The 23,975-nt window shown below is 53.5% G+C and overlaps 1 protein-coding gene across 2 annotated transcripts; it reads right to left on the bottom strand.

The window, feature by feature from the left end:
• Nucleotides 1-6,413: 6,413 nt before the first annotated feature.
• BARX1 (BARX homeobox 1) lies at nucleotides 6,414-9,692 on the bottom strand. Of its 2 annotated transcripts, none has more exons than XM_035558292.2 (4): nucleotides 9,404-9,690; nucleotides 7,585-7,873; nucleotides 7,384-7,468; nucleotides 6,414-7,051 (listed from the first exon to the last, which is right to left on the bottom strand). In XM_035558292.2, the coding sequence occupies exons 1-4, from the start codon at nucleotides 9,606-9,608 to the stop codon at nucleotides 6,887-6,889; spliced, it is 744 nt and encodes a 247-aa protein (XP_035414185.1). In that variant the 5' UTR covers nucleotides 9,609-9,690; the 3' UTR covers nucleotides 6,414-6,886. The 2 variants fall into 2 exon arrangements, with proteins under 2 accessions (XP_035414185.1, XP_035414186.1); XM_035558293.2 differs by having other exon boundaries at nucleotides 6,860-6,980; nucleotides 9,404-9,692.
• Between the last annotated feature and the right edge of the window lie 14,283 nt (nucleotides 9,693-23,975).

The raw sequence follows: 23,975 nt of genomic DNA, 5'->3' as shown, positions 1-23,975 counted from the left end.
AGAGAAAACAGGTAGGTTGGTTACTTTTCTCCTTGAAATTCATCACTCTCACCATGACACAATAGTGTGCCCACCCCTAGTCCAGCAGCACTACAAACCCAGCACGATCTGATCGTTTCTGCAAGGTGGTCCCACACTGCCTGTTAAGCTTGCTATGCTCCTCATTTCCCATCCAGGTCAAGACTCTCCCAGGCAGCGCTGGAAATACAAAATTTGGCTATGACAAAGTTTAATGAAAACTGTTACAAATTCCCTAACTTGCATGCAGAGAATCAGTTCTCTGCAACCAAAGGGAACAATCTGGACTTACAGAACTCCTCCCTGGACTGGGGATCCTGGGCAGCACATTCCTCATTCAGTCTTTGGGTTGTGCTTACTGGACATGAAAGAGTTAACTCCACACTACTTAGTTTTTACCCACAAGCCAATGAAGGCTACAGACCACTAATTTATGTGTTTATCTAAAGTTTCTGATGTTCTATGTATTTTTTAAGGGTTTTGTTTTTTTGTGTTTTTTTTTTTTTTCAAACTGGTCTGTATTTTTCCATTTAAACTAAGGATATAAAAGTTAAATCCAGTGGGCTTAGCTGCAGTTTGCACACTGGTAAGTGTAAAGCACTGGAATTTACAAGCTTTCTGTCCTATACACACATACATTGCAGCCTAACCAAAAAAGACAGCAAATATTCATTAAAATTCAGATGCAAATTCAGACATATTTACAGCTGCTTCACATTTGCTTTCTGCAAATATTTGAGCACTTGTACTTTAATAGTACAAATACTAGTGAATAATTAATTTTAATTTCAAATAACCATGGAGCTTAGCATGGTATGTTCAGTTCTAAAATACATGGTCCGTACATTTATCCAGTGAGAAATTCATCCAATCAGGAAACAAGCAGTGCTTTGTGACTTCTACATTTAATAGCACAAAATATGAAATACTTCCACACCCATCAACAGGGAAAATTCACAGCACACCATAGAAGTAAACAAACAAACAAACACCTTACAGTGGCCTTTAAACCTCAGCTCTGGCAGTAACTTGCCTCAAAGAGCTAGAGCCAGAGGGGGCTGAACAGCAGCAGGAGTGTCTGAACACCTTCAAGACCTGGTAGAAAATCCAGCACTTTGCATGGGCTGAACAGCCCCTGGAGAACACCTGCTTGAGAAATGGGACTGTTCAGCAACCCAACCTGCACATTCACAGAAAGGAGAAGAGTACAAGATATGCAAATTATTATTTTTTAGACATCTATTAAAAATATTTTAATTCAGACAAGGTGCTATTCACCTCCGTATTTCAACAAAATACACAAATGCAGTATTCAAAATTACGTGGGGTTTATGTTAAATTCTTAAATGCTTATGGCTGATCTTCAGTAAATACCTCACAAAATATGCCTATCAGCATCTGATCAGGCGGAATCGCTCCAAGACCTAGCAGTCAGTCGAGCAGGAGAGAAGGAAAAGCCTGTTAGTTCCAACTGAACAGCCAGCTTCGCACTCACAGAACTTGCTGCGGTGAAAAAATTGTATTTTGGAAGTAATTTCCTTGTCAGCCAGTTAGAACTGCATTTTGGTTAGATAAACTTCCATACGTAAATTTATGCACGTATAAATGATACAACATTCATACTACACAAAGAGCAACTTTAGGAGTTGGAGAGCAGTTCTGTAATTCACGTAAGAATGCCTGGAGAAGGGTTTGGGTAACTCTCCTAATTATTGCGATATCATGGTTTCGGAAAAGCATCAGAGTTCTTGTGACACACGCAGTTCTCAGCATATGAATAACCACCGCACATCTGCCTGTTCTCTTCACAGCTCTGTTCCCTCTTGATTTTCTTCATCCTTGTGGACTGTCTCTGAGGTTGAGGGACTCTGCACAATAAGGTTATCAGGCTATCAGTTATGAAACAGGCAGGGAACACTTGTCATAAATTAATGTCTTTTTGCATATTTTTTTTCACTGCAAGTCATGCTTGAGTAATTTTTGAGTATGGATGAAGAGGACATAATGCTTTGAGGCTATCTGTACTTGAACTCAGCAGGCGCTCTTTACAACACTAACTCAGGGTTTCCTCCTTGAGCAGTATCCTCTGCTTAAATATAACCCACCAACTTCAGTACATGCTCAGAGCGTGAATTTACACCACCTAACACTTTGAATTAATTATCAGGAAAGAAAAAAAAAAGTGTTGAAAAAAATTAAATGTTTTAATTCTAGCTAATACTCAAGCTTTAGACACAAATCAGTCTTCTTATATTGATTGAACTTACATGCCATTTCAATCCAGAAAAGTTTCCACATCACATTACCAGCCTTAAAAAAAAAAAAAAAAAAGAGAGAGAGAGAGAGAAAAGGAAAGAAAGAAAAAGAAATCTGTTTTAGAGATGCTACAAGCTTATTTTGTGGTTTGTTAATATAGGTGCAGCGTAAACAATGGATACGAGGATCTTGCATGGAGAGAACCCATTTTGTACATAATCATGTTTTAATGGACTGTGTTTGTAAACTGACAAAGCCATGCAGGGCTGTGACTTGGTCTTTTTTCCATCAACACGGGGTTGCGTGGCTGAGGGCTTACTCGCACGGATTTGTTCGTTACGCCACGAACCCCCTGCCTGCTGACACAACGGCCATCGCTAACTCCACCGAAGGATCCGCCCCGAACACAGCCGGAGCCTGAGCGCTGCACGTTCCCGATGGATGTGAGGGGCAGGCCTGGCCAAGCGGAGCTGGCAGCCCCAGGGCCCTGGCAGGATGCTCGCCGCGACCCGGCGCTGCCTCCCTCCATCCACACGCTGCTGCTACGGGCCTCGCTGCTCGCCTTCACCCATCACCATCACGGCAGCAAGTACCGCCACGACCTCGGGCCAACCACTTGGACCGAGTCAGACCTCTAACAGCCACACTTCGCCTACCGGTTAACGATTTGCAGCTTGACCTAGCTCGAGCTGGTGTCTTCATTACATTTTTCTCCCAAACGCTGCCCTCACACCCGCCTCGACGACGCCCGGGGCGCAGCATCTTCTTGCCCCCGGGGGCTCCCCCGGGCTAAAACCGGAGTAACGTCAGTAAACTTTTGCCTCGGTGTAAAACCGGAGTAACGTCAGGAGTCTCAAAGCGTCCCGGCTCCGCGGGGCTTTTAGGCGGGCATTGCTGGAAGAGCAGGACCTGCCTCGAGTTTCCCCGAGATGCTTCGTGAAAAGCGAGTTTAGGATGTTTGAGTTGGAAACGCACCCAGACGGCCTTTTGTTAAGGAAACCTTCACACCGTTAGCCGATTGACTGGGACGAGATGAGCACTGAAACACGGGAAGAGCCCACTTTCGATGGGACTTTCCCAGCCTTCAACCCACCCCCTTCTGCTCTGCTTACATAGAAAACAGCCCCGCGTTACCTCTGCTGCTGTAATTCGAACGGCAGAGCTCTCAAGCGCGGATGCGTTTATGCCAGGATAAATGTGCTATAAAAATAGTTTATACACGGGGAGGAGAAGGAACATCAGGGGGCGAGCCCCGCCTGCCCTTTGCCGGCCACGGGCACACGGCGCAGGGCAGGGGCAGCGCTGCGAGGTGCCTCGGGGGGGAGATCGTCCCACCCCGGCTCCAGCTGGCCCCAGCTCCGGACAAATTCGTCCCCAGTTTCTCCAGGGCTGCCGTCGGACAGCGCTGCAGGTCCCCGCACACACGGCTCTGCTGCTGAAGCGCCGCGAACGCGGGTACCAGCCGCCACGGCATCCGTGCTGCAGGAGGCAATCAAAAAAAGGAAAAAAATGAAAAACGATTACACCCAGCTGAAAATCAATAGGTTATCACCAAAGCCGCGTGCTGCCGAGGCTCGCTGTGCTCTCCTCCCGGCCGCTCACCCGCCGGCCGGCGTTACCGGGGCGAGCCCCGGAGCCCCGATGGCCATCGCGCCCCGGTGCCCCCGGGGCTCTGCGCGAGGGGAGGCGGCACCCGCCGGGCCGGGCCTTGACCGAAACAACGGGGGAACTCATTAAGAGAGCAAGAACCCACGCCGAACTAAATAAGTATTTTACAAGAAAAAAAAATCAAGCATATTTTCGTTTTCTTCTGACTTCTCGTGTGATTAAGAAGACTTTAGTTTTTTTGTGATTTTTTTTTTTTCGCATCAGTGCAGATGCCCTGGGGGCAGTCAGTCAGCGCACACGTATCCCGTGGTGTGAGCAGCTCCTTCCAAAAGGAAAGTTTGTCATTAAAGTCGTTACTACTAAAAAAAAAAGACGTTTCTCGGCAAGCGGCTCCAAACATGGAGCCCGTTAATGTCGAGGTCACAGCACGGCGCTGGAGATCCAGGGTTTTCATTCACACCATGTTTACGTATCCAAAATCCCCCTCGCCCTTTGCTTACAAACACAGCGAGCACATCCCGGGGCCGCCCGGCCCGGCCGAGCCCTGCCCGGGGGGCTGAGGCTGGGGGCCCCGGGCGCCTCCGTTCCCCGCAGGAGGCGGCTCCCGGGCATCTGCTACCGGCTCCGCCGAGGCTTTTCGTGTCGTGGTCCACCGGAAAGGGAGAGGGAGGCATCCCCCAGGTTCCGCGGAGGAGCCGCTGCGAGACCCCCGGGGGGCGACCCCCGAGCTCCCCCCGGAGCCGGCGGGCACCAGAGGGCACCGGAGCCGGGCGGCGGCGGCCGAGGCGAGCCCAGCCCCGGGAGCCCCGGGAAGGGCCGCGGCCCCGCCAGGAAGCCGCTCTTGCCTTCCCTCCGCCTTGTCTGCAAGGGAAGAGTAAAATACGTTTTCTCATTTACGGTCTGTGAAAAATAATCACTTGTGCGCCACTTACTCAGACGGGGAAAGAAAATCTCGCTGTCCGTGGGTTTGCTTGGGGACTACGGTATGGAGGTTACTGGTACGGAGGTTACACCGCGGTTGTAACAGCAATAAACTGACCCCAGCCGCTTCCAAAGCTCTGCTTAACGCCGCTGATGGACACCGCTCGTCATCCCGGTAATTTAGGTAAAGGCACCCGTGAATCTACCTCCTAATTAAAAGCGGCTGCTCTCTCCAAGCGCTGTGGGGCGGACAGAGCCAACCGCCGGGAGCCGAAAGCCGCGAGGGACAAAGCCCAAGCTCCGCGCCGGCCGGCCGCTCGGCGGGCAGCCCTCCTCGAAACCGCCGTGCTCGCCCTGCCCAGCCCTAATCCCCATCCCCAGGTTAAATAAAACAGCTCGAACTATTTGTTTGTTTAAATCCAGAAGTCATTTTAGCATAAGAATATGAGCTGGCTTCCTGTTTGCTCAGCACGGGCCGTGTCCCGTGCTTACAAACACTCCATCGCTCATCCCGGGTTTATTTAACCCAGGGCACGACTCCGCGAGCAGGAGCCGCCCGAAGCTCGCACCGGGCCGGGCCGCAGCGGAGAACCGGCCGAGAGGGGCCTAGGGCTGCCTTTAGCTTTTTTTAGGGCCGTTTAGGGCTTTTTAGGGCCCGTCTATGCCCTCAGCACCGCTCCTGCCCCGCCGCCGTGCCGTTTAACGAGAAACGGCGGCGTTACCGAAAATCAGAGCTCGGTGCGGGCTCGTTTACCCAGCACAGACCCGCTGGGGCCGGCACGGCACCGGGAACCCGGGCACCGCCGTGGCAAGCGGCCCTCCCCGCGCCCCCGGGGCACAGCCAGGGAAGGGCTCAGCCCGGCCCCCGACGGGACGAGAGGCACCGACCGTGCCCTGCACCCGCTGCAGGATCTCCCTTCAGCAGCCTTGCCTTAATCACCGCCTTTAATTAATTGGGAGGCCCGGCCAATTAGCACCCCGCCGCTGGGGCTCAGCCCCGCAGCCGGGCTCCGCTGCCCCCGTCCTGCTCCCCCTTCCCTCCCCGCTGCCTCTCGCCGCTTCCTGCGGCGCTTCTGGATTTTGGTGGGTCTTTTCTTCTTTTTTTTTTTTTTTTGCACGATGATGATAATTGCACGTCTCTGTAGATGCTCTATAATTTGATACCTCAATGGAAAAAGTACAGCGAAGACTGAAAAGGAAAAAAAAAAAAAAAGAAAAAAGAAAAAGAAAAGCCACCGTTTCTTGCTACGTCGCCGCAATTAGCAAAGAGCCCCGGGAAAGTGGCCGTGACCCGAGGCAGAGGCGGGCAGGGAGCCGGGGCTGGGGAGCCGAGCGCGGCCCGTACCCGCCGTGCCGAGCCCCAAAGCCGTTCCAGCCAGCAGCACTTCGTTCCCTGTTTGTATAGTGCAAAAGCATCGCCTCGCTCCTGCCCCGTTGCGCCCCAGCAAAGCCGGGGGTGCTGCCCCCAACCGGGACAGGCGGCCCCGGGCCTCGCGTCTGAATCTCGGACAAATTAACCTGCTGCCGAGGGAAAGAAAAAAAAAAGATAACAATATAAAAAATAGAAAAAAATAGGAAAACAATAGGAAAGGCATGACGCTACTCAGAGCAATAGTTCATAAAATACTTTATTGAAATAAACTAAATATCTTCGCATTAATAAAACTGATCGTAAAATGCAGTTTTCGAGTAACTAGGGGCACCACAGGGTTTCAGACAGCGAGCGGACGTGAAGGTGGAATCCAGTGTCCTCCTCCTGGCCCCTCGGGGCCGTCGCACAGTGGGGGCCGGGGCGCAGCGCCCCGCGGGCGCGGAGAGGAGCGGCGGGGCTGGGGCCGGGAACGCGGCCGGGCCAAACGCTGGATTCGTCGGAAACCGAAGGCGACAGCAGTCCACGAACCGCTTGGTTCCCCCCTTCCAGCCCTCTTCCCCCTGGGTCGCTGCCGGCGGAGCGGGGAGGTGCGGGGCCGGTGGCTCCTCCCGGGGACCCCGGCCCGGGGCGGCGGCGGCGGCGCTCGGTGGCCGCGCTCCCGGCCGGGCGGAGCGGCTCGGGGCCGGCGGCGGTGGGGCCGGGCCGTGCCGGTCACTCCTCCTGGCTGACCTCAGCCGGCGAGCCCAGGCTCTCGGGCGGCTTCTCGGCGTCCCGGGCTCGTTCCTGCTCCGAGAGCTGCTCGCTGCTGGGGATGGAGTTCTTCTTGGGGCGGCCCTTGGGTTTGGTGGGGGACTCCAGGCCGCCCCCCTGCAGCACCTGCGAGGCGGGGAGGGAGCACAGGGGGGGACAGCCGAGTAAAAGCGGGTCTCGGGCGGCCCCGCTCGGGAGAAGCCTCCCGCGGCCCTGCGCCGAGCCGAGCCGAGCCGAGCAGCCCGATGGGGGCGGCAGCAAAGCCGGGAGGGCCTGGGCCGGGTGATGCTGGCCTCACAGACCGCGGGCACACAAATATATCAGTATAAATATTAGAATAAAACTTATTTTTCCCCCCGCCGCATGCAGTTTTGCCCTGGGCATGCAGAAGGCCGAGGCGGCGGAGCTGACCCCGTACCGCGGCAGGACGCACAGAAGGGTCAGAGGCGGGCACTTACTATTTTCTTCCATTTCATGCGCCTGTTCTGGTACCAGGTTTTCACCTGGAGCTGGCTGAGCCCCAGCGATTCGGCCAGGTCTATTCTGCGGGGGAGAGACAGGCGGTGAGACCCAGCCCAGCCGGCCCGCGGCTCCTCTCCCTCCCCAGCAAAAACTCCCCCCGCGCCCTGCCCCGCTCCGGAGGGCCCGGCCTGCCCTACCTGTCGGGCGTGGAGAGGTATTTCTGCTTCTCGAAGCGCTTCTCCAGCCCCATGAGCTGCAGCTCGGTGAAGACGGTGCGGCTGCGGCGCCCCTTCTTGGCCTTGCCGCCCGGCTCGGGGGGGCCCGGCTCCAGCTTACCGCGGAGGTGCAGCTCCAGCGGGAGATGTGGCGAGGCGGAGCCGCCCTGCAGCCCCGAGCCGGCGGCCAGCAGCGCCGAGCTCAGCCCCGAGCAGCCCAAGGGAGCCAGAGGGAACTTGAACACGGCCGCCGGCTCCGCCTTCAGCACGGCTGCAGGAGAGAGGGGCCGTGAGAGCCGGGCAGACCCCGCCGGGACCCCGCACGCAGCCCCCCCCGGGCCCGCCCGTCCCCCCGAGGACGCGGGGTCACGCTTTGCCCTCCGGCCGGCAGCCGGTGATTCCCGACGTACAGGTGGAAACGCTTTAAAACGATTCCCAAACGATTCCCAAGCGCTCCCCGCAGATGCCCCCGAACAGCTGCCGCAGTCGCGGCCGCCGGCTCGGCCTCGCCCCCCGACGTGCGGCCGGGGCTGGGCCGGGAGCCCCCCGCGGGTTTCCCTGCCCGGAGCCCCTCGGCGCGATTTCAGTCCCCGAACAACCGAATCGCATCTTCCTCCGGCCCCCGAAGCGCGATTTTAACCCGCAAACAATCGCATCTTCCTCCGGGACCCGCAGCCCCCGGCTTGGCTGCGAAAACGCGCTCGGGAGCAGGGCCGGGAGCTCCCTCGATGGCACCGAGCTCCGAGCCCACCACAGGGCCGGCACAGAGCGGCTCAGGCCCCTCTCGGCCCCGGCCGAGCCCTGCAGGGCCCGGGGGGCCCGGCCCGGTCCCGCAGCCCCCAGCGGGTCCCGGACGTGCCGGGAGCGGAGCCGCCCCCCGCGGACCCCGGGCCGGGGCCGCCGCGGCTCTCCCCGGCCCTAAAAACCCGGCAGCAATCCCCACCGGGGGGCTGTAAGGAACTTCACTGCGGGTTCCTCCTCCTCGGCCGCAGCAGAAACCCCGCTGCTGCACAAAGTCCCGTCTCGCCGCCCGGCAGGCTGCAAACTGCGTTTTAGCCGGGCCGGTGCTTGAAGCCGGTACTCAAAGTAATGCAGATTTCCGCATGTCCTAATCTACGTTGCTGCGGGGCTCGACGCTTTCCCGTTTCTCTTATAAAAGGAAAAAAAAAAGAAATTGGGATGGTCCCGTTCCGTTCGTTTGTACGGGTAAAAGAGCGGCCTTTCTGCGCTGGGACGCCTTTGGGAACGAAAGCTTCTGGCGGCGCACCGAAAAACTCGCGTTTACAAAGAAAACCAACCAACGACCCAAAAAAAAAAAGAAAAAAAAAGGAAAAAAGGAAAAAAAAAGACATATGTCATTAATGTTCTGCATTTGTCCTAGATACTGTAATCAGGGGGGACAGACCGCGCTTTCCATCCACCGCCCTGGCTGTCTGTCCGTCCGTCCATCCGTCGGGCTTCCATCCGTCGCCCCCTGCCCGGGCCCGTCAGTGGCAGCCGTGCGCAGCTCCGCTTTAGGCCCCAGGCGCTGCACCGCGGCGCCGGCCCCGAGCCTGCCCGGCGTGCAGGGAGCCCGGCGGCTGCTCGCTGCCCAAATTACCGGGGTTTGCTTCAGAGGAGCGGCTCGGAGCCGCGCTCTGCCCGCCGGCCCCGGGAGCCCAGCGGCGCCCCGATGCAGCGCGGTCCCGCCGAGCCGCAGCCCGGAGCCTGCTCCCTCCCCGGCCCCGGGACCCCTCGGCCGCGGTGCCCAGAGCTCGGAGCCCGGATCCCGGAGGCGGCCCGGCCCCGCGGCAGCACGTACCTAGGTGGTTGTGGTAGGGCCGGGCCGAGAGCAGCGCCTGCACCCCGAATTTGAGGAGCTCCCCGGCCGGCGCCGCGCCCTTGGCGTCCGGGGGGTCGGTGAGGATCTCCTCGATCATGAAGCTGCGGTAGCGGTGCGAGCGGTGGTCGGGGAAGGCTTCGGCCGGGAAGTAGTGCGCGGCCCCCAGCTCCAGCGGGTGCTGCATCCTCGCCGCCCCCGGGGAGGGGGGGCGAGCCCCGGCCGCGGGGCCGAGGCTCCGCCGGGCCGCCCTAGCGCAGCCCCCCGGCCGGCGCCGCTGGGAGCCGGGCAGGGGGGGCTCTGCCCATCGCCCCGCCGCCGCCGCCCCCCGCCCTGTCCCTGCCCCTGCCCCTACGCCCGGGCAGGGCTCGGCTCGGCCCCCCCAGCGCGAGAGGCTCGGCACCGGGCCGCGAGCGCTGCCTGCACCGGGGCGCGGCACCGGGCAGCGTTTCTCCGCCTCGGGCCGCGGGGCAGCCGCCTATATAGCGCCCGGCCCGGCGGGGCTGGCGGCGCGGCGGGGGAGGGCGCGGGAGGGGCCGCGGAGGAAGGAAGGGGCCGGGGCGGGCGAGTACCTGGAAGCGAGAGGTTAGGGCAGAGCATTTGATCCCCTGCCATAGAAAGCAAATTACCCTCGTTTCTGCCCGCCCGCCGCAGGACAGCAGACACCCAAACAAGCGCCGGGCCCTTCCAGCGCGGCCCCGACCCCCCGACCCTCGGCCCCCGGCCCCGGGGCAGCCCCCGGGCGCCGCCTCGCCACCTGCCCGCCCCCCCGGGCCGGCTCCCCCCGGGGCTGAGCGGCGGAGGAGGAGGAGCCGCCGCAGCCCCCCCGAGTCGCGGAGCCCGACGCGACCCGGGGCCGGCCCCGACGCCCGCAGCGTGCTCGGGGGGCTCGGGGCTGCCGGGACCCCCGGGCTGGCCCCGCGGGGTCGCTCGCCGAGCAAGGGGAGAGGTTGGGAGGGTTGCCCCGCGGTCCTGGGGCCGCGGCCCAAATCCCACCGCCCCGTCCTTCCTCCGCGTTTCATTGCACGCGCCCAAAGCTAGGCGCTTCTTGAATTCATTCCTGCTCGGTGCTTTTAGGGCTGCCCGAGGTAACCTGTTCCATATGCTCGCTGCCACTTGTACCGGGCGGTTCCGCCTGGATTTTCCGCTCGCCCCGCGTCCCTTCAGCTTACAGCCGTGCCCCTCGCTCTTTGCAAACGCCGAAAGCCGCTGTCCCTGCCCTCCTTAGGGCCCCGGCTGCCGCTGCCGCGTCCCCTGCGGGCAGGGACGGGACGGGACCGACGGGCACCGACCCCCCCGGCCGCCCGCCGAGCTCGGCGGAGCCCGGCACACGGGGACGGGACCCGCCCGGTTCCCTACGCGGCCGTTCGTCCGCCTGTCTTTATTTTGTCCGTCTTTATTTAGAGCAGGAGCTACTTTCACGCCAAGGTACCGATTTCTAACGGCCAAGGCAAAAGAGGCCGCTGGTGCTACGGCGATGAATAACGAGAAGAACAATTTATGTGTAAAGTGGGGAGAACGGGGGGCCCGTTCAAGCGAGCGGACACATCCACGCCAGCCTGAAACAGCCTCCGCTCCGAGAGCACCGGACAAAGCACGCCGCCGGCACCTCTCCCCATGCCGAACACACGCACCTCGCTGCCCTTCGCTGCGGTGACCCCGAGCCCTGCGGGCTGGAAGGACTGCGCCCCGCAGCTCAGCTCCAGCCCCGCACCGCCCTGCTTTGCCCAGGGGAGCATCTGCAGCCCGGGGCGCAGCCTGCGGGACGTCGCTACCGAGCGGCATAAATCCGCTGCGAAGCAGATCCTGCTGCTACGAGGACATCGGGCGGTATTTTATTTTATTTTTTATCGGTGGCTCTGGAAAGGACCGAAATCGCCCAACTCCTTGTGCTCTTACACACGGGGTTTTGCACCCTGTGCCCGGCCCCGCCGCTCACACGGCCCCGGTGCTGCGCGGAGCTGCGCTGCCCCAGCAGCATCACCTCGGAGCTCGGCGGGGTTTGGGGACGAAAGGGACGTTTCTGCAGGCCCCAAACCGTGTGCACTTTGTTTCCATCTGCTAGAAGGGAATCACCTTTTTTTCCTTAAAAGGAAAAAAAAAAAGTGTTTATTTTGCTCGCACCAAGCAAAGAGTCTATATAACTGTTAGAAATACAAATTATTCCGACAGTTACCCACTTTTTAGCATTTTTTTACGCATGTACGTCATTAGTTTCAGAACCTATCAATACCTCTGCCCTGGTCAGGGGCTCTCCTGCTCTTTATTTTCAATAAACGCGGAGCGTTTGGAGCCTCCCTTTGCTTACTTCTGCACTTGGGGCATCCCGGCAGCTGTCTGCGCGTCGCCCGGGGCTCGGGGCAGTGAAAGCCGCGCCCTGGAGGAGGAGAGGAGCCCGCTCAGCGCCCCCAAACCCTTCCCCCGGCCGGGGGCTTTCCCCTCGCCGACCGCTGCCCGTTTGGACGGGAAACGATTTTTTCCGCCGCCTTTTCCACGCGACTTCTCGGGGCGTCCTCCTCCCCCGAGCCACAGTAAGCAGCACAAGGACCAAATGCGCGCTCCCTGCCCCTTGCAGCCCGCAGCCAGCTCCCGGCGCGCCCCCGGCACGGCGCCGTCACCCCGACGGCGATGCCCCGACGGGTGCCCGGGGCTGCGGGTTGAAGGAGCGAGCACTGCCACACGCATCCCTCCCCGGGCGGTTTGCTGCAGCCACCCGGCCCGAGCAGGCAGCCCGGCTGCTCCAGAGCCTCAAATCCCGCTCGGAGGCAGCCGAGGTCGGTGCCGGGGCTCCTCTGCGCGCACACGGCGACGGAGGGCACGAGCGGTGAGTAAGGGAGCACCGGGAGGGATGCTGAGCCTTCCTCCCTCTTTTCTCAAATAAATGGGACTTGTAAAGGCGGTTTTGGTTTGGTTTGGTTTTGGTTTTGGTCGCTGTTGGTTTTTCTTTCAGCTTTCATTTTGCCTAGTCCCCAGGCAAGGAAAGCAATGCTTGGAAATGCAAACCAGGAGCTAAACGCAAACGGTGACAGATTTCAGGCCGGACATATTTCCTGTAACAGTGTCTCCTCTACAAACTGTCCTCTAGTGAAGGCTTACAAAGATCTGTAGGATCAGGGGCTCGCTCACCAGCCCCCCAAAATGCTGTCCCAGCTAACAGACAACTGCAATTCGCTTTCCCTTGTTGACAGTGTATTTATAAACCTCCTTCCATCTGGAGCTGCTGTCAAAACCAAACAACAACAAAACCCAACCAAAACCAAAAAAACTAACCACCCAAGAAAACCAACAGCGGAGTAACCCGTTGGTGGCATGGGAGAGTCTCCTGCAACACCTTTCTGGGGCTGTGGCCTTCCTTCGGAGCGAGAGCACCTCTGTGGCTTTTATGGACACGGTGTCGATGGTGACGTGAAGCCGCATGCAGCCCTTCCCTGCCACACACAAACCTGTGAACCCCTAGACGTACAAAACGGGGTTTTGATGCACAGGTTCAACACGGGAAGTGACAGCCCAGTCCTTCAGTGACGGGTGGCGGTGAGCACAGGCCCCCAGGCTGCCATGGACATAAACCCCGCAGTCCAGGGCTTCGGAAAGGCCAAGCTGGGCTTTGAATCACACCAAAGCTGATCACACAGCACTGCTGTGACCAGCCATGGATGTGGAGCTGAGCACACGAAGCTGCTGTTATGCGTGTTGGGACTACACTGCAAGCAACAAGTGTGGTTTGCAAATGGCAGGATATACATAAAAGGGTAAGTCAAAAGTAGGTACGGTAGTTCAGTAAATACCTCCAACCTGAAACAGCAGCTGCGGCTGTACTACCCATTTCTGGGCGCTAAACTACCTTCAGACAGAAAACAATGACTTGTCCTTATCACCCATGTTTTAGTTTAAATTCAAGCAATCCCTGCATCTGTTGCAAAATTAGGGATGCCCTTAATGATATCACATTAGCCCCTGTGCTGTAAACACTTAAACGTGTGCTTAGGTTATTCACTGCGTACACAGTTGACTGACTGGACTAGGACTGTTTATAGTTCATAAAATTAAGTTAATGACTACATCTGTGTGGAGCTGGGGCCTTCAGTTTTTAAAAGCAAAGCGAAGAAACAGAATAAAATCCCTACATTCTTCAGGTTTACGGCTAGCCTGCAGTCAGTTTGGGTTTCTAGTTCTTACGTGCTACGTCAGATCTGGATGGCTTGGGTTTATAGATCAGCAGGGAGATGTTTAAGTCATTTAACACAATAATGGCTAATTGAAACATTTTATTTTTAAAATAACAAGATGTTTTATACATATTAAAATCATATTAAAGCTGACTTCCCGGTCTCTCACGAGCACCACCACAGCTAGTTAAAAACCCTGTTAAGAGAGCCAATTACATAATATAGCTTTCTTTAAGAGCCAAACAATTAAGCGACGAAGGGTTCCTTTCTGCTAGCTTATTTCTTAGACAAGCTTTTGATTTGTACATGGATCTTGTTTCAAAGTCCAGGCACAGAGGCACCGAAGCGTCCCCGTGACGGACGAGGGCCGGGATCTCCCCTCACTCCCACAGAAGTGCAAGCCCCTGGCATGGAAGGCGCCGCAGAGTGGGCTCAGCGAGCCTTACCAAAAATTACCCCGACCAAAAACACTTCAGGAAAATGATCCTAAAGCGAGCAGCCAGGTGCCTGACACCTCCCAAACGGCTTCTATTTTCAGATGCTGCGCAGTGCAGCACAGACCGCTGCGCATACACCACCTGCCAGGGCACCGGCACCAGCACCGAGCCTCCCGCAGGCTCCTCCGATGGGACGAGGCCTGGAGCTCTGCCGGCAGAAGGCCGCACGTGGGGTCCCAGGCTTGGCACGCTCGGGAAGTGAGGACGATTTACCACCTCCGGCTAGAATAAGTTTTTTTTTTGAATAAAATTGTGCCGCGTGGATTAGGATTTCTCTATGCTGTTTACATTCCTAAGAGCCTTTATCCGTTTTAATCTCTATAGCTTGGCTGAGACTCAACGGGTTCTTAAAAATGTAGCTTTGGCTGCAGAAGGCTTGGTCACAAGTCAGCAGCTGTGGGAGAATGGCCGGGGGTCAGCTCTGCGGGGTACCTGAGCGGGGGAACCTGGACAGCTGCTCAGGGGAGCCTTGTCCGTGGGGAGCTGTGGGTGCCTCATGCTGGCGGGCTGAATTTAAACACACCAAAAGCCCCTGGACATCGGCCATCTTGCCCCTGGTTCAACCACAGCAGGACCTGGTTTAAGGGAACGTGATTGTCACGACAGGCGGCAGGCAGCTGATGGCACCAGGTTGCCACAGACAGGTGGGTATGGGCTCACGGGGGGGGGTCACGCGTTCCCTGCTGCAGGGAGGCCCCACGCTTCCAGCAGCACGAGTGTCCTCCCAAAACCACCCTGCAATGCTCTAAGGCCACCTGAGTAAAGGTCCTGTGCTTCCTCTGTGCACCTGCAGGAGAGATCTGCCAAAAACCTTCTTTCAGGGCTTTGCTTTGTGCATCCCACTCTAAAGCTGACATGGGTCACGGAGGACTGCAAGTAAAATCAAGCCCAACTTTATCTGGTAGCTTCAGTGGGGGCTGAGGTAGCTCTGCCCCCAGCTGAGACCCTGTCCCCTGCAGTGACCCTCCCCGGCTCGCACAGCTGCCTTGGGACACAGAAACCACTGCTTGGGGCCAATTAAAGGCAATACTTACACCTGCGGGAAGCCTGTCCCATGGGTTCACTTCGGTGGGGATAAGAGAGGGAAAGTGCAAATGTTTCTGCAGGGCTACCTTCCTCCTGCTGCATCCCACTGCTGGCGGAATAACCATGTTTTTCTTGCTACTATTAATGGATCCATCTAATTTAGAATGAAATAGGGGACTAGGAAGGTCAGACTTCAACACAATACTTTAAAAGGAGAAATGTTAATAAAGGTCAATCAGTATACAGAAAATTCCCTTTTCCCTTGAAGGTGTGAGATTTTGGGAGATGAATTGCTTTGTCGTTCACACAAAGACAACTATCTGTATGAAAAAAGTTAATTACTCTATCCACAACAAGCCTCAGCGTAAACCCGGGGCCCGTACACAGGCTTTACAACCAACTAGAAGGTTGTAGTGATCCTTCGCATTCTTCTGTGCCAAAACAGATTTCCTCTGCCTTCTGAGAGATGACTAACAGGAGTTGTAGGGCTTTCTAAAACTACCTTTGCGAACGAATGACGTTCCTCCACTGCCCGAGGAAGCGTGACAGCTCCTGACGCCCCCAGCCCGACCCTACAGGCCCTGCTCAGGCTACCCCTGCACCGGGCTCTCAGACCCGTTGCGCTGGGGTTCCCGGGCGGGCTGCAGGCCCCTGTGAGGGTGAACCTTGCCCACAGTGGGGTCACCCAAGGGAGAGGCGCTACCCGCTTCAGGAGAGACGAGGCCTGACTTTTGGTTTGCCCACCCGACGTTTTTACGTTCGATGCGGCACATTTCTCTTTGCTGCGTCCAGAACAAAACTGTAAACCCACACATTGACACGGCCGCTAAGTTCCAACAGTCTTGCTGTCCCTAGGTTTATTGTGGCACTTCCGAAGCGTTGCACTCCAGCGGGAAATTCCCCGAGCTCGCTGCCGGTGCCGCGAGCAGCAGCCGTGGTAACGCGGCTCCGCCTCGGCCGCCGGCTCCTGCCCCCAGCCCCCGCTCGCCCCGCGGCGCTCGGAGCCGCGGCGCCTGCTCGGGCCGCGGGTGCCCTCTGCCGGGCCGCGGCCGGGCCTCAGCTCGCCACAAGGCCGGGGCAGGCGGGAGAGGGGCGGCAGGGGCTGGGCCGCGCCCCGGAGGGCCGTGGCCCAGCTGCACCCCCTCCGAACAGGCGGGGGGACAAGGAAAGAGGGGGGGATGACAGCTTGTTTCTTTGGTTTTCTTTCTCGTTGGAAATCCGGACATAAAACTTAAATACAAATTGAGAACGACTATTCAGATTTCAATTAAAATATCCCCCGAAGGAAACTGCGGGATAGAATATTAGCAGAGAGGAAAAGAGGAATTAGAAACAACCTAGCCCCCAACTATTACATTTTCACCTCTCGGGGAGCTTCACAGAAGAGAAGACAGAAAGCAACACCCCGTTGCTGGTAGGCAGCAGAAATGCTCAGCAGGGCCCCAAAGGCAGCGAGCAGGTCTGTGGCAGGTGGGGACAGAGCATTGTCTCCTCACGGCTGTTCTTACAGCTGGGTGATCTCTTATCCAGAGCCGGATCAACCTAAAGACTCCCAGGCACGTGTACTAAGCCTTCAACACTGAGGACAAAGTGAGGCTCTCACCTGGAAAGGGGCTTTTCGCTCTGAAATAAAATATTAGTGTTAGGCTATGAGCATGTTACTCAAAAAAGGGGCTCCAACCTCAAGTTTAGAGGATCTCACTGCCTTCTTGTCCTCCTCAGGTCTCATGGGGCCAGGCAGACCAGCAAAGAGCCTGCTGCTGCTGCGGGACCGAAGGGCAGCAGCGTCCCTGCCCGAGCCTGTCGGTGCTTCTGGAGGGAACACTGGACGCAGAGGCATCCCTCTCCAGGTGCACAAGAGAAAGGACGAAGCTCTGAGGAGAAGCAAGGCAGCATCTCCTTGGTACTGTATTTATACAACACTGAACACCAAAGTAAACAGGAAAAAAGTGTAAGCACTCCGACATTGAAAACAGATTTGGCGGTACAACACTGGTAACAGAAATCTTTCCACTAGTTTTCATAAGATAATTAGGGCCTTAGCTTACTCAAAAAAAAGAGCTGTAGAATGCAGCTTATTCCCTTCAAATGAAGTTTCAGCAAAATGCTTTCTAAGTTGTTAATATCACAAGGTTTTGCTGCAAAAAAGGGAAAGCTCCACTTTTGCTTTTCATATTTCAGTGAATGGCAACAAGAAGAACTGAGATTTTCATCATGACTAATTAACGAGAATCATTGTTTTGGAGAAGTTGCTGTACGCCAGCAGCAGTAGCAATGCCTCCTCAAACAGCTGAGACCTCAGCACCAGCAGACCAGCAGCAGCCTCGGCAAAACAGCCGATGTTGAGCAGCCTCCCCCAGCGCTGACAGTCCCGTTTGACTTCCCAGACCTCGGTGCGTCCTGACGCTGAGAGCTGATATTTCAGCTGTGTCAGAAACAGGGTGCCAGAAGTGCACGGGGGAATCTCCGCAAACCCATGTTTCTGCTCCTTCTCCCTTACACAAAACTGCCCCTCCACTCACCAGCTAGTTCTCGCTGAAGTTCCAAGCACTATTACCGCAGCATTCCCTCTCCGATTTCTCCGTCTCTCTCACCCCACCTCCCAACCACAGCAGTAATTTTGGTCCTCCTAACCCCTACTTCTGCCTCCGAAGGCTCTTTGAGATCTCTGTACAAGAGGCAATCCCAGGGAGATCACATCTTTAACTGAGATAGTGGTTTCCTAAGTCTTTTGTTCTTATGCAGCTCCTGCGTAATCCTTCTTTTTCCCAAACCCACGCCATACTCTCCAGCTATGCTCTTTGCTAACGCTTTATTTGATCACAAGGGAGGAAGCTGATCAGTCACTGCTGGGACTGGGACTGGACCCAGCGGCTTTGGAAGCTCTCCCATCCTGCCCTCTGGTTGATCACTGTCTTCCAGCACAGACTTTGACCTGCAGGCAAGTGGCACAGAGGTGTGACAATCCTTGGTCTTTTATTCATTCCTCTTTGTCGCCCTGCCAGTCTGTCTCTGGAAGAGCAACAGCTCAGCTGCAATGGAGGAGTTCACCTTGCAGCACCTTGCAGCATCAGGCAGTTGCACAAATGCCAACTGCGTGTGCTCGGAGCCATTTACCTGCTGGTTTCATACTGAGCTTCTAAGCAAAAACCAAACAATAGAGTGACCAAATGCTACGTCCTGCAGAACTGAACCATCCCATAGCCATTTTCTGATCTTTCTAACCAAGAACAAATTTCTCTGGCCTCCTTTCAGCATGCTTACTGCTGGTGCTCTTCTGAGGGATCAGACCAGTAACTCACGAGTGGAAACTCAGGATTAGCTTTCCTCTCTGGAGGACTTCTTGAATGACTGGGCTTTGAGTCTTAAATGATAGCAATCCTCTAACAAGCTATGGAAGAGCCTTTGAGTTTGACGTTTTTATAAACACCAACCTTTTTATCCTCAATGTTTGTTGTTTAAGGAAATCCCTTCTAGCTCTTACGCATGTATAACATATAAAACAATTGAATTAATACCATATGAGGGTAGAGGGGTGAAAAATCACGTCTATAGCCAAAATAGTTCAGAAAAACTGTACAGCTGAGGTTTAAGATTGCCTATAGTGACTTTGTATTTTGTTTAGACATCGGTGTTAATTCTTCATATGGATTATGTGCAGATTACAACAGCATGTGCTGTGTGCTGTATAATTTATGAACTGTAAACTTCTTATGTTTTGGGGTTGTGAGTTATAACTGAACAGAATCTAAACTACCACCAAATGGAGGATTTTTTTCTTTTTCTGGATTAACATAAAACTGTTTTGTGGGTTGGGGGTTGAGTGGAAAACTCAAGGCCAAATACTTGCATACTCATCCTCAGCAAGCTGGTAGCTCAAGCTTTATAAATTTAAATATCTTTTATACTCTTCACGTGTATTATCTGTACTGGTGGAATTCCGAAGCAGGATCACCTGACTGGGTTTGTGCTGTACATGAGAGGAAGAAAACAGGAACGGAGGACGGCAGCGGGGAAACACTTCTGCTTGCTCTGAACTACTGGGATGCCAGAGGAAGGGCTCGTGGCTGTGTGACAGAGTGATGTGGGTGCCTGAGTTCATAAAGGCCACAAGTAGCCCAGCAGCACTGACTACAGGTCTGTGTGCGCCTCAAAAACAGAGCTGAAGCATCTTAACAGGTTTTTAAAAAAATAAAAAATCTCAATTAGACACCAGAAAACTTGTAACAGCCCAGAGCTCAGAGCAGGCCTAGCCTTAATGCTCACCCTGCTTCTTTTTATGAAGTCAAAAGGTCTTATGGCTGTCTCATCACAGTTCTCACATGCCAAGAGGCTACCCGATGCTAGACTGCCCCAGACACAATTTCTCAGGGAAACACCCCGAACCATTTCAGTCCATGGCTGGTATAACCACAACCTTTCTGTCCGTCCCCGCTCTGCAGCAAGCCCCAGGCTCACCTGAGTGAGGGCTCCCACCGTGGGTGTTCAAACGACTGAGGAAAGCCGTACTGCTTTGCTTGAGCTCTTGAGAATGAGTGATATTTCTCACTCCCGTGCCTGGAGTTTACGCAGCAGAACTTAAACAAACAGCTTTATGGGGGAGGAAGAAGGAACCCAAATAAAGAGTAAACCTGGAAATCCTGAAGGCGAACAGAAGGTGAGACTCCTGCCCTCTGGGCATGTTGGCAAAGGCTGTGAAGGCAGTCCTCCTCCAGCTGTAAGCAGCTGCTGAGGTAGCCAGCCACTGCCTGCTCCCTTGCCTGTATCTCACCCATCTATCGTCAGGGCTCAGAAAAAATCCAAGTCTTGGCCAGATCAGTCCTTTACTCCTCATGGATATTCAGCATCTGGGGCTCTATCCAGCAGCTGAACCACCATAGGGACATTTACAAATTACACTTTTCAATAGATTATATTTTACTTTGACACATTTTATTGTTTACAAGGTTTACTCGGGAGATGAAACAAAAGTTAATTACATCAACTGATACATCAGGAAAATGGATTGATTTGATATCCCCTCCAGATGGGCTTCCTTTGCGTGGCAGTACGCATACCACATCTTAAGGAAAGGAGACAGAATACGTTAGGAAGGCACATTTGAGCCATCAGACTGACACTTCTTTATTACAGTGTATTTATTTTTTATCATGTGCTTTGACAGAAGTCTCACAAAGTGTTATGCTCCTTCTGTAGGGTCAAAGTCTTGTGACCTTCCATGATTTTAGAGAGAAGGAACATAATTTTAGAGGGCATGTTTATTATTTCTGTAAACAGTCTGTTTTCTATGCCAAGAGAACAGTTTTTCTGTATGTGCTTAGATGACAGCTCAACTTCACTGGCTTACTCTCCTAAGTCTCGCCTGCCAAATGTTTTTGATCATAGTCTGGCAAACAAAACAATATTAATAGTAGAGCTGAGCAAATAATTTCCAGAAAACGGCTGATTTTTTTAAGCCTTTTTTTATTGCCCGCATAATATTCCTGAATCAAATGTGGTTTCCTCAAGTTTAACTACAATGCTAAAGCACTCTATTTTTATTAAAAACAAAGTAACTCAAATCCACGGAATTAGAAAAGCTGCTTGCGAAATGGTTAGCTGTGACAAAGCAGGTACATCTCACTGTGTTGTTTACATCCCCTAAGAAGTTTCTGTGCCCTTCCAGCATGAACGCCCGCTCTTGTCGATTTAAACTCTGGACACATGGCTTCCAAAGCTGTTTTTACTGGCACAAACATTCATGGAAGGGGTGACAAGAACACAGCCAAAGCAAACGTGTTTTAAAATCTCACTGAGTAGTCCACTTTTGCCATATATACTGTTTTCTGATAACTGCACTGAAATAACTTATTTCCCAGCAAGTGGTGAAGACGTATTTCAGATTCACCGTTCTGAATGCCCTGCACTCAGGCATGCCTGGTTACGTGGTCATCATACACCACGTGCTCTAAACCCTGGCTCTACTATGGTCCATAACAACACTCGCAGCACACTGCAGATGCTGTGAGCTTGAAGCAATCTGATTCCTCAGGTGGTTTGGTTTGGTCTGGTTGATTTTTTTGAGTGGCACAGAGCTGGTAAAACATCTGTGTTGTCCCACTATCATGTCAAGAAAGGTAGAATTATGGACCGTTCTTTTGACTGTTATCTATAGAACAGCCTTCTGGATAACACTGCAGCTGAACATAAGACAAGCTTTAAGACACGATGACGGCGCTGATGGCACTTACTACTTTATGTCATGTTTTCACCCCTGTTCCCATAGAGAGAACAGCATAAGAGAGATGAAGAATCTGACTCACTGCTGCCTCCAGGAGCATTTGATTCCCTCTTATTCAGGGACTTGGATTGGAGTTACTGAAAGTGCTAGCTAAACGTATCACACAAATTCCCAGGCAGATGCACCTGGAACAACCCTTCGTCCAAGACAATCTACAATACAGCTCTCAAGCAATACTTCCATATCTACCTGAGAGCTGTCCCCTCCCCTCTGGATAAACAGCTCCAGGAGTGCTAATGAGCTATATTCCTACAAATATCTGCAATCCTTTTTGTCAGTCTAATCCCGAGGTCTCTGGATTGTGTTTAATGCCTTAAAGATCATAAAACACAAGGTTTCACCGCTGCAGCTCAGTCTTCCTGATCTACATTTTTTGTCTTCCCACACAAATCTTGTGACAGGTTGCTCTGTTTTGGCAACTAGAAGACGCACACTGACTCACTGCTTGACTCTGCTCCTTGGTCATTCCAGATGGTTTTTTAAAATGTAGTTCCTACTCCCTAGCCCTTCTTTCTTTTCCCAACTTTCTTTCCCAGGCTAACACAACCGTAAAGGTCAAAGTGCATTTTTAAGGTCTTGAAGCTAACAAATGTAAAGTATATACAAAAAATCTGGAAAGATAAATAGATGGAAACTCAATACAACATCCCATACAAACACTCAATTAAAAGAAAAAACAAACAAACCAAAAAACAAAACAGAATAATAAACCAACCCCGACAGAATAGGAAGACTGGTAACATGACAGAGAAACAGTTGCATCTTTTTAAAAGGAATAGGAACCAAATCCAGATGAAACTGAGTGAAAGGACAAGAAATGGGTGAGACGGGAAGAAATGTGTCTGCTGCACTTGTCCTGCTCTGAAACAAAACCCACCCCGGCACGAGGAGTCCCACCCTCATGGTGGTGCACGTCAGAGAATGGGAGGGATGAGTGGGAGGTGTCACCAACACTCTGCCCAGGCAAAACATCTTGGAAAACCTGTGGCAATAGGCATCATTGTCTGTTCCAGGAAAAAGTGGGAAGCCAAAAAGGTGAATGAGTTCCAGCAAAACATTCGCACGGTATCTAGGAGATACACTGGCTGCAATGGATCTGCAAACTTGCTCCTACTTAAGATCCACTCTCCAAACTAAAAACAGCATTACCACATTCCACTGCGGACTGCTCTAACCTCAAAAGTGGCCTTTCCAGCTATTTTTTCTTGCTACTGGCGTTGTTTCATTACATCTGCTGATTATCTCTGGCAGTCTTTTGTTCTCTTCCCATAACACTGATGTTCACTGCAAACAAGACAGACATTGTATAATCTGTGATACGCCTGCATAAACACTGCAAATGAGAGGCCTGTAGCGAAAACCTAAATCCTCTTTGTAAAGGCTGTGTTTATGCTGGAAAAGAACAGTGATATACCCAGTGAGCAAGCGGGATCTAAGAAAACAAAATGAGGACTAACGTGTTTAAGTCCAGTGCTTGTGCCAGAGAGGTAAGGAGCAGGAACGATTTGGATGCAGAAATCACAGCAAAAGTTTAAAGGTAGGCGTTCCGTATTCTTTGCAATGCTTTACTGTCCAGATTAACTAACTACAGCTAGCTGCTATGGCTCTGAATTGGAAAGTGCTCAGAAGGCCCTGCTGAAAAGCACATGTTATGTTGGCAGAACACGTGATCAAAGTGCAAAATATCACCAAATTGGGTTTCCAACGTATGCAGGAACTACTGAGATGAAGCAGAAGAACTTCTGCGATGAAACCCAGCTTGGCACCACAGCAATCTGAGCCTCAAAATACAAGGAATATAAAAAGAAGCAGTACCTTAATAAAGAAAGAAAGTGTTGCAGAGTTGAGGGGAGGGAAAAAAAAAAAAAGAAAAAAAAACCCACAACAGATGCACGATGTTAATTTGCCACAAGGTGGCATGTGCTGATCTAAAATAAGTTCCAGCCAGGTAAGGTTTGTAAAATCTGAACAGCAGAACGCAGATCTGGGGTAGGTAGGTTCGGCTTCACGAGAGTTACTCCATTTGTGTCAGGTTTGAACTTGGCCCTAGACTATTAGAGAATCATTATGTACCTAGAAATATCACCCAACCTGAATACCTGGGAAAACAAAAATTGCCCTTTTCCTTTTTTTCACTCCTTATATTCTATGGAATTGCTCTAACTAACCAAAATAACTTTTTCCTGTCTGTGTCTGGGAGCTTCCCTCTTCTTCTTGGTGAGCTCTCTGCTCTCTTAGGCTCATTCTCTGCTGAAACACCCCTATCTTTTGAAACCAGACGGTTCTGAGTACTCCTTCAGCACGGATTCCTCTGTGCTGAGAGGGGCCATTCCCTGTGCAGCCTGCTGGGAAGCACAGAGATGGAGGCAGACTCGTCCTGTCCACGCCATTGTGCTGGCACAAGTGTTTGTGCAGCTGCATGACGAGCGGGATCAAGGGCGTGATGTGGAGAAAAACTGATCTTTTTTCCTCATTTCAGACAGAGAAGAGCAAAGCCAGTGGTTATTTTCAAAAAGCGTGGTATGCCTCTGTGGTTGTATCTTTACAACAAAACAAAGAAAACTTGATGCTTGCTTTTAAGAATT

The sequence above is a fragment of the Cygnus atratus genome, chromosome 10 (assembly GCF_013377495.2).
Source record: "Cygnus atratus isolate AKBS03 ecotype Queensland, Australia chromosome 10, CAtr_DNAZoo_HiC_assembly, whole genome shotgun sequence".
Lineage (NCBI taxonomy): Eukaryota > Metazoa > Chordata > Aves > Anseriformes > Anatidae > Cygnus > Cygnus atratus.
This window is presented reverse-complemented; position numbering and strand designations above follow the sequence as displayed.

What these genes read in the sequence shown, in the direction of transcription:
- BARX1 (XM_035558292.2), bottom strand. Translation starts at nt 9,608, where the DNA reads ATGCAGCACCCGCTGGAGCTGGGGGCCGCGCACTACTTCCCGGCCGAA. An exon ending in TACCTCTCCACGCCCGACAG is followed by an intron (nt 7,469 to 7,584) that starts GTAGGGCAGGCC and finishes TCTCCCCCGCAG; the next exon opens with AATAGACCTGGCCGAATCGC. An exon ending in GCATGAAATGGAAGAAAATA is followed by an intron (nt 7,052 to 7,383) that starts GTAAGTGCCCGC and finishes CCCGCCTCGCAG; the next exon opens with GTGCTGCAGGGGGGCGGCCT.